Raw genomic sequence first — 17,270 nt, 5'->3', positions numbered from 1 at the left:
GAAGAAATATTCAAACATTTCTAGTATAATACTTTTTGAGCTAGTATATTAGACTTAACCCTATGTTGGTTTGAATTAAATTAACTGATTATCACAACAATTAAATCAATTTAATAATCAATATCAATGTTCGGCCAAGGTACAAAAAATTATATTTAACATTTAACAGTACATACATGTTACTAGTACTTCAAATCGATCAAATAATTTAACATTTATAAAAACATTACTATATATTAGAACTAGGTATTGATAGCCCGTGCCAATAGGGGCCCAATGGCCTAGAAACTAAAACTCTCTGTTTTCACATAAAATTGCAGATATAAAAATTGACGCATGGAAATGACCACCAAATCGGATAAAGAGGACAGCATATATTAATTGTTGGATATTATTTACATACGTAAATGAACAAAATGTCGACTCTTGAATGTTGCGCGATTCCGCGGTTGTAAAGTGATACATTCTCTACCTCCATGAGGGTACTATTCCTATATTGTAGGCATATTTATTTTTTTGTTCTTATAATAACGGTATCGGGTGAATATCTATCGCTCCCAGTCCATCAAGCATCAAGCAGCATATGGAAGTTTGAAACTATGCGGCCTTCTTGCTACCTTTCTTTTATTTTGTACTTCTCTTTTTCCAAGTTGGCATCTTCCTATAAAGTTACAGTCTGTTAAGCTCTTGGCTTCTAGACATGCAAAATGTCTCTCATATTGTGAAAATAAGAAAATATGAACAGATGGAATCTTACTAAATCTTCATCATGATGCATTCTCACACTCTGATAAGCATCAGATTATATTTAATAATCTCAATTCAATGGTGATCAAATGGATAACAGTTTAGAAAGCAATATAAATAGTGTTACAGACTTACAGTAACTATATATTTAGGAAATAGTATACTCAATTTCTTTTTTCTTATTTTGGTCCTTCTCATAGCAGATTTTTCTATGTGCATTTGGCATAAAATTATCTTGCAGAGGTATAAAAGTGCAAAGAGCTAAATTCAGATCTCACATTTGCACACAAATAAACATCTAGATTGAAGAGAGATTCTCATTTAAAGCTCTGTCATCATTGATAAGTTTTCGGTTGTGGTCCTCACGGCCATTAAAAGATGTTAAAAACTGAGGGTCAATGTTTTATCTTGGTTATTTTCTCTGTTTCCCCTATGTTTTCTTTCAAAAATTGATCTTTACTAAAGGGAAAAAGGAAGAAGAAAAGCGGAAACTGGGCCAGCTAAATGCTACAAACTGATGCAGAAACAACTGAAGCCTCAAATAAAGTTAGATAAACGGGTATATTTACTTTTATGCATGTGTGGTTTTACTTTAAAACTCTCATCGCTCCGCTACCATTTTATATGTCCTCCAACCAAATGTGGCGACTAAGATCGTTACTTGTTGTAACATCCTCTTGAATCACTAAAAGAAAATACTTATTTTTCGTCGTTAGAGAGAATAAACAGATGCACAGATTCAGGCACACTATAACTCTACAATTTTCCATCTATTCACTCTGATTCTCTCTTTGGCTGCTCTCTTCATTTTTTTCTTGCTTCAGTACTTCCAGTGAGTTTTTAAATTCTTGTGGTTTTTGTTTTCTCCACTTTCTATGCTCAGAATTCTTTCATAAATTTTGTTTTTCCTATATTTGAATTATTTTCAGCTCCTTGAACAGTGTATATTTAATTACAGAGAGTACCAAAAGCTACAACAACGACGACATATCCAGTGAGGGAGGGTAGTGTATACACAGATATTACCTCTACCTAGTGAATGTAAAAAGGCTATTTCCTACTGATACCTGCAATGCAAATATGATTTGTTTAACACTAGAAATTAAAGCACTTGCAAACATATATAAATTGAGACGTCATTGTGTAATAAGTACGTTAAAATCATCATGTAAATTTCACATGATTAGTGTAAACACAATGTGCAAATGTGTGTGCAAGTATTTACTAACATTATCAACAACCTATGAGACACAACAGAGATATTAAGTTTTAGATTCACTTTCAACTAAATCAAAATTTGGGTAGAATTTTTTAAACAAAAGCCAGTTAAGAGTTTGGAATGTTTCTGAGTTTTTAACTTAATCATAATATGTCCACTTCCTCTTCTAAATGACATCGCAAATACGAAATAGCAAAGTAGAGGCGTATCATTAAATAATCAGAATTTGAAAATACATACCAAAATTTGCTAAAATGCTCTGAAGCCACATGGATTCAAGCTGTTCACATTAGAAGTCGGCAGGATCATCTAAACTAAATTAGAATATTTGCAGTAACTTCTCTAGCGAGAGGATCAAAACACAGTTATCAAGTGATCAACTGAACTTATACACCTAATCTGAAAAAATCATGAAGTTTTTTTATGATTCAAAATGGACAGCCTCAAATGACTGAGTTTATACACTATAACAATTAACAATCTATCGAAGTCATGCTAAAATGGCTAAAATTCTTCTTTCAAGTGTCTATTTAAAGAAAAAATTAGGAACTAATCTTGTATCATTTTTTTTTTTGGCAATCCGTTAGGCAAGCGCCTAGGGCTAGTTTTTTATTAACAAGAGAAAAGAAAAATACAACAATTAGGAAAAATACAAATAAGGGGGACAATAGCACCGGTATTGTTACCCATATGCCTTGGCTATATAATCACTCCTCTGCGCCTCACATTGCCTTATGATGGCAGCCTCATGTAGAGGATTCATGGGGTAGCTGCCGGCAAAGTCTCACGAGGGCATATAATCTCATAGCCTTGAGGGTATTTTCCAAAGGCATAGGACCAAGGCAACACTAACCGGGCTAAACCTTACCTTACTATTCCTATTGAGGCTTTAAGTAGCCTCACCTACTAGCATGCATGTAAAAAATAAGAGCTGGAAATTACCAAATATTCAATGATCATCACAGAGTTTATAACATACTCTGTGAAGATATTACAAATGAGAATACTAATATAATGGTAGAATAAAATGATGAAGGAATTAAAATGTTGTCCCTTCTTGTCCGAACTTGTAATTTCTTCAATTTGTAACTCGTTTTCATCACAATCCCAATTCTTCAAGATGTATTCAAAATTCATGATTTCGTTTTTGAACGATTGAACTTTGTAGATGTAGTTGGGGCGGCCTTCTTTTGTTTGACAACTCTCATTGGGAGTCGCCTAACATTTAAAAAATCACTAACCTTGTCGTCCCAACTATTTTTCCTTGTATGAGATTTCCTATTTTTTCCGTTATGCATAGGTGACAAATCACCTTTTCTTGCTGCCTCTGCCCTGCATTGATTTAGAATATCATCTTCTTCACCTTCTTCATATGTATCTCTGCCCACAAGCACCTGATTTTGCAAGTCTTGAACATGTTCTTGAATTACCACACTGTTTCCATCCTGTTTATTAACCAACGCTGCCTTGTTTTTGTGTTGTAATATGCTTTGCATTTTGTTCCTGCTATAATTCACTCGACCAGTGCTTAAAGCAGTAAGATTTAATGAGCTAGCAGGCTTTGAGCTTACCATTGCATCCAATAGCTTTCTTTCCGCTGGTGTAATAGTAGGAGTGGTTGTCATAATTTGTTGTTTCCCAGAAATTGTTGTTACTGTTGATGTGCAATCAGCAGTAGGTTTAATAACTGGATCATTTTGATTAAGCTGCTGCTCCATTGCATCGAAGATTGGATTATCTGTTACAATATGCTGCTGCCCAGATTTTATTGTAGCAGCTATTTGATCAGTTTCAGCTGGGACTAACTGCTTTGTATGTGTTGTTGCAGTTCGCTTCAAGCTTCCATTTGGAGAATTTCTGGGCAAAAATATTGGAGCGTTGATGTTCAATTTGCTCCTATGACTTGCTGCTGGTCCCTCATCATATTTTTCCATTGCTAGACAGTCAAGATCTTCACCTGCACTCTCTTGATCGACCTCCTGATCAGCTTCTTCAGATGAAAACCCTGCATGACCATCACCCCAACCCTCGTATTCGTCATCCTCTTCACGTTGTTGTAACCAAAATTTAGATTTGATCACTTTTGCTTGGATAAATTCATCATTGTTTCCAGTTGACAGAAAAATCTGCCCAGCTTCACCTTCAAAGTCGTCGTAGGTTTCAACTGATTGTGATGGAACATCAAATACAGAGGTATTTAATGTGACCAAAGAACCATTAGTTGCATGGTTCTTGGCATTGGTTGCTCGAGCATTAGCTGCAGCTTGCAAAGCACCAGTACCAACCTTGTCCTTGCCAAATTATGCAGATACCTCACCTCGATCAACAGCATCCTTTGGGCCTGATACTTGCGGAACATTAGACTGTTTCTGCTGTGTATTAACCTGTCCAGTAACTGAAGGGGACTTAGAAGCGGTCCTGAATTGACCAAAACCTTCAACACATTCTATTGCTGCTTTGTCCACTGGTTTAACAGGTGCAACAGCAGTTCCCTGAGCCAGAGTCCCCTGCTCAAATCCCTGCTCCCTTTCAGCTTGAGCATTTGGAAATTTAGCCTCTACATTGACAATCTGCTTTTCATGATCAGTAGCATCTTGCAATGCCCCTGTCACAGTTTCCATTACGTTAGCTTGACCATTAACAACCTTTGATCCTGTTCGATTATCATCAGAAATTCCTTCAGCAGATTTCTGTTGGCCAGCATTAGCCTTATTTAATTCTCCATTAGCTGTTTCAGTCACATTACAGTTGCCAACTTCTTTTGCAACATCGTCCACCGACTGGCCAGATCTTTTGGCATTAAGGAAGTCCCTGGCATCTCTTTTTAATTTATCAACACTGGACATGTCATCGACCAAATTTTCGGCGTCGTCGATCTTATTCTTTAAAAGCAGTCGACACATTTCCTCTATGTGGCCTTGTCGTTTACAATAGATACAATAACCCGGGAGGTTATCATATATTACTTCTTGAAACACCTCGACAATCTTTCCAGATGCATTATCAACATACTGCAAACGTATACGCGTTGGCAGTTTGTCTAAGAGATCGAGAATAACCTTAACTCTAGCAGTGCTAGGTCGAGATTTCACCTGTGTTGCTTTGTCGATAGCGATTGGTTTACCCACTGCATTAGCTATTGACAACAGTGATTGTCGAGCAAATAATTCTGGAGACAAGTTTGGTAATGAAATCCAAACTGCAGCCTTTGATGTTTCTTCCTTAGGATTGTATCCAACTGTCCAAGGGAAGACCCTATACTGATGTTGTTCGCCACTGTGCGAAAAAGAATTTACTGCTCGGGCTAGTGCGTTGACAAAATCCTCTGGTTGATCCAATCTTAACAGTAGTTGACGTGGGGCAAGATGACCAATCAAGCAATGGCCTTTTATGCTTAGTATTTTTGGCAGTAAGCTTCTTAGAACCTGCAAATCTGGCGCTCTTGGAGATAACTTCAGCACAACTGCTTGATGCAATCCTTCTTCAACAGCAAAAGTTTGTCTTTCCTCCATTGTGAATTGAATTGTAGGTTCCCCATGAACAATTTGGACAGGTTTTAAGACCAGTTTTGTGGAGATTGAAGCAGAATTATTTGTAAGTAATTGAGAGGCGTAAGTTTGTTGAATCTTGTTGTTGGGGATATGCTCACTACGATTTGGATTGGGCTCTCCCATAGCTGGAAGCTGGGGAGAGACGATGGCAGCCATGGCTGCTCAAAACACAAATCCTGCGATCTACAGTAAACTTCACATTAATTCATGAAGATTTTCAAGGCTCCATTGGCGTGAAGAAGCAGATGAATTTAATAAAATTTCTGCGCGCTACAGTAATCGCGAAATGAAAATTAAGATATGGAAAAACTGGCTATTGATTTGAGGATGAAACCAACTGGGGATTGTTCGCAAAGAGAAGGGGGTTCTTTTGAGACCAATTTGGTGAATTTCCACTGCCGGAATATGGATTTATGGCCGGTGAACTGTTGCGTCGCTACTGTTCATCGCAGCTAGAGAGAGAAAGAAATTCAATGCTTTGTACAGAACGGTTTTTTTCATGTTCCTTGAGCCAATCTTGTATCATTCAAGAGGGCAACCACATCTTCATTATAAACTTGAATTTAATGCATTTAGCACATTCATATGAGGAATATGCGAACTGATTTCTCCAAGGCAATGAACATAATCATACTCACAATTAATTAAATCACTCTTTCTAAATCAGTAGCGGAAAATAATCATTAAACACATCACATAATCGAACTCTCAAGAAGCTGGAACTGTATAGAATACTTAGAGCCCAATTGACTATACTATCCACTTAATGATTTCTAACATGAATTAAACTACTTCAAGGGTAGAATTTGTATTAATGCAAGCCTTTGATTTTAGCGGTCCTTAAATATCGTATTATCAATCAAAATATGGTCCAAAGATAAAATCACTATTTGATAGGGTTTCTTCCTAAACCTATGAATTTTATAGGACCTTGACCCCAAGAACAAAAGACTTAGAGGCAGAGTTAAAACTTATAGCAGCAAGAAGAGAGAGTAAAATCTAAGTACAAAAGAGAAAAATTTTATCACAACGTTGAAGTTTTGTATCTGATGAAATAAAGACAGTGAATGCTTACACACTACAGCAAACAGTAATCCTCCTTTCATAATCCTATGAAAGGAACGAAGACCAGGAATGAGAAATTGATGACAAGGGTAGAGTTACTGCAGAAAAAGAATAACGGGAATCAAACTGAAGAAGATTACCTGAGCTAAAACCCAATAATTGAAGCCTTTATGTAGATGGTGCAAAAACTCGAATCTCGTTCCTGTTATTCAGACACAGATAAACAAAATCAGCAGTAGTTTACCGTGACAAAGCCATGAAAGAGCAGAACAGAGGAGATGAAATTGAAGAAAAGGAACACTGGAAGAGAACCGAAGAAGATAAAGAACTCCAAACTTTATTAAGCAATGTAAGGCTATACCCAAAATTTTCTTCTTCTTAAGTAGGCTTATCAGCCAGATCGGTGCTAGTATCGGGCTGAGATAGAGAAGCATTTAGGCTCTAAAAAAGAGAAGATCAACAATGGAAACTATTAAGCTTCTGGTAAAAGGGAAAAAAGAGAGATAAAGGGAGATACAAAAGATGAAATTTGAGGTTGAAAATGAATGGATTCTACAACCATTGAATAGCAAAACTAAAATGGATGGAGAGAACTCAAAAGGAAAAGAATTAAGGAAAAAGAACATATGTGCAAAATTAATTGCAGAAAGAACAAAAACAACAGATCTTGAGAGCAAGAAGAAGACGGTAGAAACATAAGGTATACTCTTTGAATTGAAAAAAGCAAGTTGTCAGACAGCTGTAATGAAATCAAATTCACACGTAGGGTTTGTGGAAACTTCTAGCGACACGTATATAAGGAGATACTTTTTTTTGATAAGGTGAAGATTTTATTAAAAACAGTATCAAGCTGATACCGTAAAAATACAAGGATACTGCTGGCTTAAAAACATTAAAATCCTAAGCGTTCTAGCATGTCCAGCATATCATGAAAATTCATAACATTTCCATCTTTCCAATAGTACAAATAATGTAAACAACTGTATTTTACATATTGCAGCTGCTCCTTCTTGCCTTCAAAACACCTATTATTTCTTTCTTTCCATATCGTCCAAGCTATGCTAAGAGGAATATCTCTCCAAAACTTCTTTAAGGATGCTTCTGGACATGCAGGTTCCCAACACTCTAATATATTCCTGAATTTCTTAGGACTTGCCCAAAGGATGCCAAAGTTAGCCGTGAACATGGACCACACCTGCCAAGTAAATTCACAATGCAAAAAAAGATGGCCCACGGATTCACAAGCTTTCTCACACAAGTAACACCTGCTGCACATTATCCAACCCCTTCTCATCAAATTTTCTTGAGTCAGACATGCTTCATGTGCTACTAGCCAACCAAAACATGCTACTTTTGTTGGGACTGTAGTCTTCCAAACCATCTTCCAAGGCCACTTTTGTGCTTGCACCGGCTGGGTAGCATTTAGTATTTTGTAGAGTGAACTAACAGTAAAAAAACCTTTTTACTAGCTTTCCAGAGTAGGCTGTCTTCTTTTTCTGGCGATAACACCACTGATTGTATCTTCTCAATAAATATATCAACCTCATGCATTTCTCTGTCGAAGAGATTCCTTCTAAACTGGAAGTCCCAACCTGTATCAGTAAATATATCAACTAAGAGGATTTTTGGATTATTGGCCAATCTGTACAGGTTGGGAAATTGAATTTTCAGCAGACCAGAACCATCCCAATTATCTTCCCAAAGTCTGATTTTTTCCCGTTGCCCACCCTCAAGCCAACATACATGTTAAATTTCTCCCATAGGTTACAAATCTGTCTCCAAACAGCTACCCCATACGGAGTTTTTACTTTTTTAGGTGCAAAGAAACCCTCTTTTCCATATATCACCTCCACCACTGCTTTCCAGGGAGCTTTTATCCCATCGTTTAACCTCCATAGCCATTTGCATAGCAAGTTTTGATTGTGAGCTCTAAGATTTCTAACTCCCAGACCCCCTTCTTTCTTATGTTTTGTCACAATGCTCCACTTTACTAAATGATATTTTCTCCTTTCTGTATCACCTTCCCACAAAAATTTCTTCCTAATTTTATCAATTTTCTTCTCCCCACTAGCTGGTATAGGAATTAGAGACATTAGATAGGTTGGTATTCCATTAAGAACACTGTTTACTATTGTCAATCTGCCCCCAAGTGATAAGTATTGCTGCTTCCAAGGAGCCAACTTTTTTTCACACTTGTCAATTACACCATTCCACACTGATTTGTCCTTGAATTTGCACCAAAAGGCAATCCCAAATAGGTAGTAGGAAACTTTTCAACCTTGCAACCCATGATATCAGTTAACGTATTAATATCACTGTCAACATTCAAAGAAAACATTGAACTCTTGGCCAGGTTTATTTTTAATCCCGTCACAGCTTCAAATGCCAGCAGAACCACCCTCAAGTGCAACACTTGATTTCTATCAGCCTCACACATCAACAAGGTATCATCAGCATAAAGACTATGAGAAATTTCTATACTATTTCTTGAATGACCCTTCATTTTAAAGCCTTTTATCCATCCACTTCTCACAGCAGTTTTAATCATCTGACTCAACACCTCCATTACTAGAAGAAACAAGTAGGAAGACAGAGGGTCTCCTTGCCTTAAACCTCTTCGAGAACTAAAATAACCTACTGGACTACCATTGATTAGTATTGAGAACTTTGTAGTGGAGACACAAAATTTTATCCATTGAATCCACTTACCCCCAAAATTCATCTTTTCCAGCAACTTCAGCAGACAAGGCCAATTGACATGATCATAGGCTTTTTCTAAGTCCAATTTGAACACCACACCAGGCAATTTTCTTTTCCAGTAGTAGTCTATACATTCATTTGCCAACAGTGATGCATCTGCAATTTGTCTACCTTTCAAAAAGGCATTCTGATTCTCAGAGACCAACTTGTTAATCACCAACTTCATTCTCTCAGTAAGGACTTTAGCTATCAACTTGTATATACTCCCAAGCAAACTAATAGGTCTGAATTCCTTGATGTTGGCAGCCCCTTTCTTCTTTGGCATCAAAGCAATGAAGGTTGAGTTAAAATTTCTGACAAATTCTCCTTCTCTGTGAAACACCTCAAATGTCTTCAGAACATCTTCTTTCACAATATGCCAGCATCTTTTGAAGAAACACATATTAAAGCCATCTGGACCAGGAGCCTTATCCCCTTCTACCATTTTAACTACTCTTGTTAACTCTATTTCATCAAAAGGTCTCTCCAACCACTCTTTCTCTTGGTCACTGATGCTAGCAAGTTCCGAACAATTCCATGAAGGTCTCCGGCTCTCTTTTTCTGAAAAAAGATCTTTATAGAACTCAAGTATGTGGTTTCTAATCAAATTTTTGTCATCTGTGAAGTCCCCATCTATTTCTAGCTTATCAATCCAATTATATCTCCTATTTGAATTTGCTATTTTGTGAAAAAATTTGGTGTTCTTATCCCCTTGCTTAATCCATAAAAATCTGGATTTTTGCCTCCACTGTATCTCTTCTACCTTAGCTATGTGATGCAACTCATTTATTCATGCATTTTTAGCAGGTTCTTCTACCTCTGTGTTACTATCATGATTATCATTTTGTTGCTCCATCTCCAATTGATGCAAGATCTGGTCTTTTCTTGTTCCCAGGTGCCCAAAAGTTTCTTTGTTCCACTTCTTTAAATCTTCTTTTAACTTTCTAAGCTTTTTTGCTAGAACCACATCTGGTCTTCCTTGAAAATCATACGAATTCCACCATTTCTCCACCGTGCTTATAAAATTAACATGTTCAAACCACATATTTTCGAACTTGAAATACCCTTTACTTCTCTCCCATTCCCCACACTCCAATAGTATTGGACAATGGTCTGATTCCACCCTAGGTAGCACGCTTTGTTTAATAGCTTTGAGGAATTATCCCATTGAGTTGAAATTAAAAATCTATCTATTCTTGAGGCTGAATGTTCATTATTGCCTCTGAACCATGTGTACTGCCCACCATGTAAAGGAAGATCAATTAGCTCCATATCATCAATGAACCTTGAGAAATCTCTCATAGCCCTAGTATTTTTTGCCCTTCCAGTTCTTTCATCCTCAAACCTTGTGATATTAAAATCGCCTCCAACTACCCAAGGCCAATCTTCTAAACCTGCAACTGCCCCAAGTTCTTTCCATAGTTCTTTCCTCCTCTTTCTATCACAAGGCCCATATACCCCAGAGAAAGAAAATTTAAAATCAGAATTTTATCTTCCAAAAAAACACTTGCTGAATACTCCCCCACCAATTTCTCATTACAACTCCATCTCCTTTTATCCCACATAAGTAAGATTCCACCACTATTTCCTCTTGCTTTAAGCTCTAACCAGTCTGTCCATCTACCTCCCCCAGCCTGCCTCATCAAAGAACAATTGCACTGCTTTAGTTTTGTCTCGCTCAAACAAACAATATCAGTGTTCCACTTTTTTATCAGTGACTTCACTAGCATCCTTTTTTCTGCCTCGTTCAACCCTCTGACATTCCAGCATAAGATTTTAATCTTCATCTTCTATTTGTAATGGCCTTCCTTCCTCGATCTCTGCTTTCTGGCTCATCCCCATAATTAACCCCAAAATTCTTCAAACCCTCTATTTCCCGTTGATTCCTCTTATGTGGAGATGGGCTTTTGTTTTGTGGCTTAGGTCTTGCTAATCTACTCCTTTCAATTCTCATGAGAAGGTTCAGCAAGTCATTCTCCTGAACATCCGCCTTGACACCCAATTGACGACATAACTTTAGCATGTTCGATTTCACCCAGCGAGAAGCATCAATGAAGTTTAGTCTCTCCTGGATATTGCATGGGCCATTTTCGTACCATGGAAGCATTAATATCTGAGAAGGAGAATCAACTGCATGTATATTTTCCACTTCATTATATGGAATTTTACCCTCATCAAAAAAATTAATTACAGGACTAGAAGACTCTTGAACAATCATCTCCAAGTTTGGCTCTATTGGATGTACATTTGTTGTTGCACTCCCCTCTATGTTTTCTGTCATCTCTTCAAAAAATTCTTGACAACTGCTGCACTCTGCTGGTACAATTGCAAATTGTACATATATTCACTTTATAAGACATATATTCACTTTTCCTCAAGAGCGGGGATCAGGAAGACATATATTCACTTTATAAGAGCAACTGGGTCGGGTCTCCTGTTCTTTCTGATTAATAATCAGTCCTGTCTGAACACTTGGACTTAGTACACTCAATGGGCTTGTATTAATAGGGCCCACAGATAATTCAGATGCACCACCTATTTTAACTGGACCCTCCTTTTGTCCAACATCTCCTATTTTATGATCATTTCCAGGATTGGGCTTCTCAATGGGCCTGTAAATCTGAGCAACTTTTTTGGGCCTCTGTATTTTATCAATATATGAGCCTTTTCCTTAAAAATCCTTTTTCATATTATGACTTAGAACAACATGTTCGCTATCAGACTTCTTCATATTTATTCGAGGGTTTGCTCTACGAGGATCTCCATTTATTCTTTGGTCCCTTTGCAAATTTCCAACATCTCGCTTATTATGCCAGCTGTCACGTTTGCCACGCGTGCCTACTATTAATGAAAATTCTCCATTGGGAACCTGCGGCTTCTTCTGCTGCCATAATTGCGCTGCCTGTTCATATTCCCAGTCTCGCCGACGATCTCCAACAATTTTCCGATCAATTTTTTCAACCCAAGCACACTAAATCATCCACTACTAATTCTATATTTGCTGGTACTCTGACATCTGAATATCGAACACAGATTCTGGCCCATCTCATGTGCTTTCTTTCTCTGATATCTTCATCCATTTCAATGAATCCACCCAGCTTCTCCCCTATAGTTCAAAAGATATTATCTGACCATAGATGGGTTGGGAAGCCCAGAACTTTAATCCAGATGTAATTGGGGCACCAATTTTTTCGATGACACAGACTCACCGGCGACCACCATTCCAAATGTAGTTTGCAGTGATTAAGAGACCATCCACCCATTTTAATTTTTTCAGCTTCCTTTCTTGAAGGAAATTCAAATAAAAAGAGGACTCTATTTAACTCTTTAACTTTAACCCCTGCCGAAATCTTCCATGATTTTTCAGCCCACCTTAAGACCTCACTCTTACTGGGAATGGTCGAGTTTACACTCCCAAAATACCCAACCACGCATCTTTGCAGATACTCCACCCTAGACTTCGAGGAACTTTTGTCAATGACGATCACATTCTGTTCTTTTCTGACACATTCTACTACTTTAACTCCATCCTTGGGCCAGCTTTTGATTTCAGCAATCTCTGCATAGCTTTCATTCTTTTGCGGCACCTGATTGCAATTTTTGTTTTGGCTTACTTCTTTCTCCAAAAACTTTATCATCTTCTCAGCAACATCAGCCCATCCTGCATCAACGTCAATTTCTGGAATGATTATGGTTGACTTCTTCTTTCCTTTTTGTGAAACTATTCTGATATATATTCCATACACATTAAAATTTTGAAAGATAGAGTACAAATACAACTGATCCTCAATCTTCCACTTTCTAACAATATTTCCTTTCCCAATTGAAGCAAGTTTAAGGTATTTGCAAACCTCCAGAAGATTGATCCTATCAACAGTTAATCTGTTAACAAAATTCCTCCTTCTCTCAATAATCTCGTACCAATTGTCTCCATTTCCCCTAATTTCAAAAGATTTACCTCCCACAAAAAAGAAAGCATTCCTTGCCATGACGACTCAATCAGCTTTATAACAATCACCTTTCTCGTCGCCGTATAGCTAGGCTTAAGTTACTCAGTGATTGCAATAAGACTGAAAAAAGGGAAAGAAACTAATGGCAAGAGAAAAGTAGAAAAGAAAGAAAGAATGTATAAGGAGATACTTAAAAAGACTAAAACGCCCTAAAATAAAAGTTAATGACTTTAAACAACCATGTCAAAAAACTTGCTCTTCTATAATCTACTAGGTAGTGATAGCCCGTGCCAGCACGGGCCCAATATTGTAAAAGCCGAAATAGTTATTTCTATTTGTATTGCTTGAATGCATGATTCAATAAAATCGTAAAAAGAATAAGTACATGCGTTGAAGACAACATTACATATATGTTGCTTCATTTATCTACGTGCGTTTAGGAACAAAATATTTGCTCATATTGTATGGTTACCAAATGAATATTTTATTCACACCCATGGTAATACTGTCTACACATGCTATGTTGACAAACGGTCATGATGTTGGTAAGCACCTTTCTTGTATTGCCTGAAGAAACTCTGGTACCTAAATAGATAAGATGTGAGCAACTAAGCAAAGAGTAAGAGAATTGAAGTAGTTGATTGCAATTGACATGCCATTTTAGAAAATTATTTGTTATATACATCCATGTTTGTGCTTCATTACAGGTTCCAACAATGCAGTAGACTCGGCTTCACCATGCTTCAAAAAGATTAACTTCAGCTTGCCTTGGAAAGGCCTAAAATTCTGCTTGCTTAGGAAAGGCCTAAAATTCTGCTTGCTTAGGAAAGGCTAGCATTTGTACTTTTAGCCCTAATTGATTGCATTAAGAGAAACAAAAACTAACAGAACATTTTCCAACTTAAAAGAAGAAGAGAAAAGCATGGAGTACCAGAAAATTTCTTAGAGGGCAAGCATGACAGAACTAAAAGTGTTGCCTTTGAAAGGTAACCTCAGTCTTGATTACTAATATCACTTAGGCTATTGACAAATCTATACCAATTTATCCTAGTATTATAAGCAGAAAATAGTGCACATTTGGTGAGCTAGCAAATGGAGACGCCTTAAGAAGCTAAGCCCCAACAGATAGTCTAACGGCTAGAGGTACCAAAATGGCATCTTGAAAATTTATACTTATACCCTTTTGAATAATTTTGCATAAATGATAATAAGTTACTTACTATTGCTAACTTGGTGTTCATATTTTCGTTCATTTGTAAGTGCCTTAACTTTTAAAACTGACTAACACATATCAACACCTAGTGGTAAACATAAAAAAAAAAAAAACTTCTTCTACTCTTAAGTCACTAATCATATACTCTAAGTAAAAGGCATGCTTCCTAAATTCCATCCCACAAAGTGCCTTGATGGAACTATAATTTTGACAACATAAACATTTGAAATGATGCACAATCCGTAGGAATGAATGTCCTATATGGAGATTTTAACATCTTCACCGCCTTCTACTATTATCTCAATTACTTTGGTTAGAATAGGATGGATATTTCAAGAAAGCATCTCTTCACAAACTAAATTCTTACGATATAATGTGTTAAGAAGAAATATGAGAGAATGAGGCCATGAAAAGTTGACAATGTTATATCAATCACATCTCTTTGTCTCTTTGTTTGTGTTCTGTGGACAATAATCTACCTTGGCATCACTAAGTCTATCGGATGTCACTGAATGGTGGAAAGAAAGAACACAAAGAAGCAAAATTTAGTTGCAGTGATACTTACTTGTCACTAGTGTCTAACAACTACATCAAACAATTTATCCTCGTCAGTTGTCCACTACTTGTAATATAAATAATAGGAGGAGGTTTGTATCAAACGTTAAACTACAAAGAATTTAATGGCGCGAAATAAGACCCAGTGCCCTCTAGTATACCTGGCTTTGGTAACTTTCTATTTTAGCAACAAGGGGATATGCGAATGAGAGGGTCATCTTACTGACTGAAGTACATGGCTCCACTCACCAAACCAATAGTTTTTTTCAGCTCTATCTGAAGCAAGTATTTCCGGCTACGAACTTAGACATTTAAGCCAAATAAGTAACATGAAAAAAGAAGGCATATCATCACTCATCAGACATCATAGGTACATAGTTCATACCTCAGACTTTTTGTATGACAGTTTAATTCTGTACTAATTAGTAGGCATCTGCTTGCTTAATTTGTGTACCATTTATTCTAGACCGAACTCACCTTTTTTTGAAGAGCTGTAGAAGAGATGGAGCAAGATCTCCAAGTTCTGGACCGGAGAATCTAACCAGATCGAAAGAGAATACTCTTCAAAAAATGAGTTTAAAACAACTGAAATTACTACCATTATCTGTACCTTAATCCTATCTGCTTTCAATCACACTCGTATATTTAACACACAATAATCGTTGAATTGCGAAATTAATAAGTATGAAGAGAACCCAAACTTTCATATTGTTAAACCAGCTAGTCAAGCATTATTTGAAATAATTCATACATAAAAGAACAATCTACAATAGCAATTTTTACCTTTTTTTGTTTGAGGGGCTATTTCTCTGTCTTTCTTCTCCACCTTAAGAGTTCTCTTTCATCAAAGGAACTTCTGTATGTATGGATATGGTGAAATAAGAGGGAAAAATGAAGTATTGAGAATGAAGAGGGAGAACAGCAGCTTCCATGAGTGAGAGAATCCGACCTTCTAGTATGTAATGGAGTAGCACATAGCCAGGAAATAAATCAATAGAGAAGCATCCAAGAGGAGTGCAACCGATGCAGTGACGTTTCAGCAGTTGAGGTTTGCATTTGATGGACACGTTGCATTAGGAAGGTGTAAAGTCCAAAATGCCCTTCGCTACAACTGTAATACCAATAAGCTAACAGCTCGAAACTCAAAAATGGTGACTCTAGTAAAGGATTTGAAATTTTCTCATCTTAACATGAAGATGCATCTGATGGTAAAAGTTTGAGCTTTTTTCAGTTTTTTCCTCTCAATTGTCCTGCACAAGTTGTTTATCATTTTATAGTACTATTTTTTGGTTTAAAGATCATATAGGTGGCCAGGAATAGGTGCTAGGACATACTGCTACAGGATATGATGAAATCAGGTAATATGCACTTAAAGAGGTGATTAACCATGGTTGATATTTTTTTTCTTTTCATATTTGCAGGAAAAAAAAAAGGAAAAGAATTTTTACCTGCTAGAAGTAGAGGAAACAAAGTTGAAATGAGCTTTAATTCCAAATGTTATATGCTTCCAATGGAAGCAAAAATCTGCAAAAACAAATTTAAGAGTAGGAGTTGTTATTTCCATAAAACAATTCAAGAATAATAAGTTGGTATGTGTTGGATAAATTGTAATAGTAGATATAGATTGAAAAGTATAATTAGGCATATTTTGAGTGTTGCAAGCAGGATGATGGTATTTGCTAATGGTATTTTTCTGTTGCAAAGATATAAAAGAAGAGCAGATGAATGAGATATCACGGATTTACGTCCCTCTCAAATACATTAAGGGAGGATCATCCTCCAATGAGTATGTTCAAGATTTTTGTAGTTGGCACGAATTGGATGCTTAGGATCTTTCATATGCAGCAAGATACCTATTTTACGTATTCAACTAAAGAGCAGTTGCACTTTGCACGGAAAGCGATATTACCAACCATGTTTTTCATACATGTTTTTTACTATTGACATAGCTATTGTCAAATTTTAAACTATAACTCTCAATAGTTACATTCCGACTTAAATAATAGATACATGTATTTGGAATCTTATAGTTGTTGCCAAATTTCAAAGCTGCAATTCATGAGAATTACTGGACAACTAAAGAAACCAAAAATCTGTAACCAAAACTTGAGTGAACGTGACAGCGCAACCAACAAATTAACCAAATAAGAGAGCAGCTCTAAATTCAAAGCTTTAAGTGAGAATCAAACTTGAGTAAAGAAAAAAAAGGACGGTGGTGAATAAATTTCTGA

At 36.7% G+C, this 17,270-nt stretch overlaps 1 protein-coding gene across 23 annotated transcripts in view; it reads right to left on the bottom strand.

Moving 5' to 3' along the window:
• Positions 1-386: 386 nt before the first annotated feature.
• The window catches only part of LOC107806652 (uncharacterized), a 31,716-nt gene continuing 14,832 nt past the window's right edge, over positions 387-17,270 (bottom strand). For 11 of the 23 annotated variants that reach the window (XM_075233028.1, XM_075233027.1, XM_075233030.1 and 8 more), the window contains 5 exons: positions 16,488-16,563; positions 15,989-16,150; positions 15,823-15,895; positions 6,723-6,784; positions 2,591-5,700 (listed from right to left, as the gene is read on the bottom strand). In XM_075233028.1, coding sequence (XP_075089129.1) covers positions 4,267-5,673 — 1,407 coding nt within the window. In that variant the 5' untranslated portion in view covers positions 5,674-5,700; positions 6,723-6,784; positions 15,823-15,895; positions 15,989-16,150; positions 16,488-16,563 and the 3' untranslated portion in view covers positions 2,591-4,266. Of the gene's footprint in view, positions 1,815-2,590; positions 5,701-6,151; positions 6,628-6,722; positions 6,785-6,943; positions 7,024-13,743; positions 13,857-15,822; positions 16,151-16,487; positions 16,564-17,270 lie in introns of those variants that run through there. The other 12 variants (XM_075233040.1, XM_075233036.1, XR_012700148.1 and 9 more) reach the window with 11 other exon arrangements.

Source organism: Nicotiana tabacum, chromosome 16 (assembly GCF_000715075.1).
Source record: "Nicotiana tabacum cultivar K326 chromosome 16, ASM71507v2, whole genome shotgun sequence".
NCBI classification, from domain to species: Eukaryota; Viridiplantae; Streptophyta; class Magnoliopsida; order Solanales; family Solanaceae; genus Nicotiana; species Nicotiana tabacum.
The sequence above is the reverse complement of the archived record's forward strand: the minus strand, read 5'-3'. Positions and strand labels throughout refer to the sequence as shown.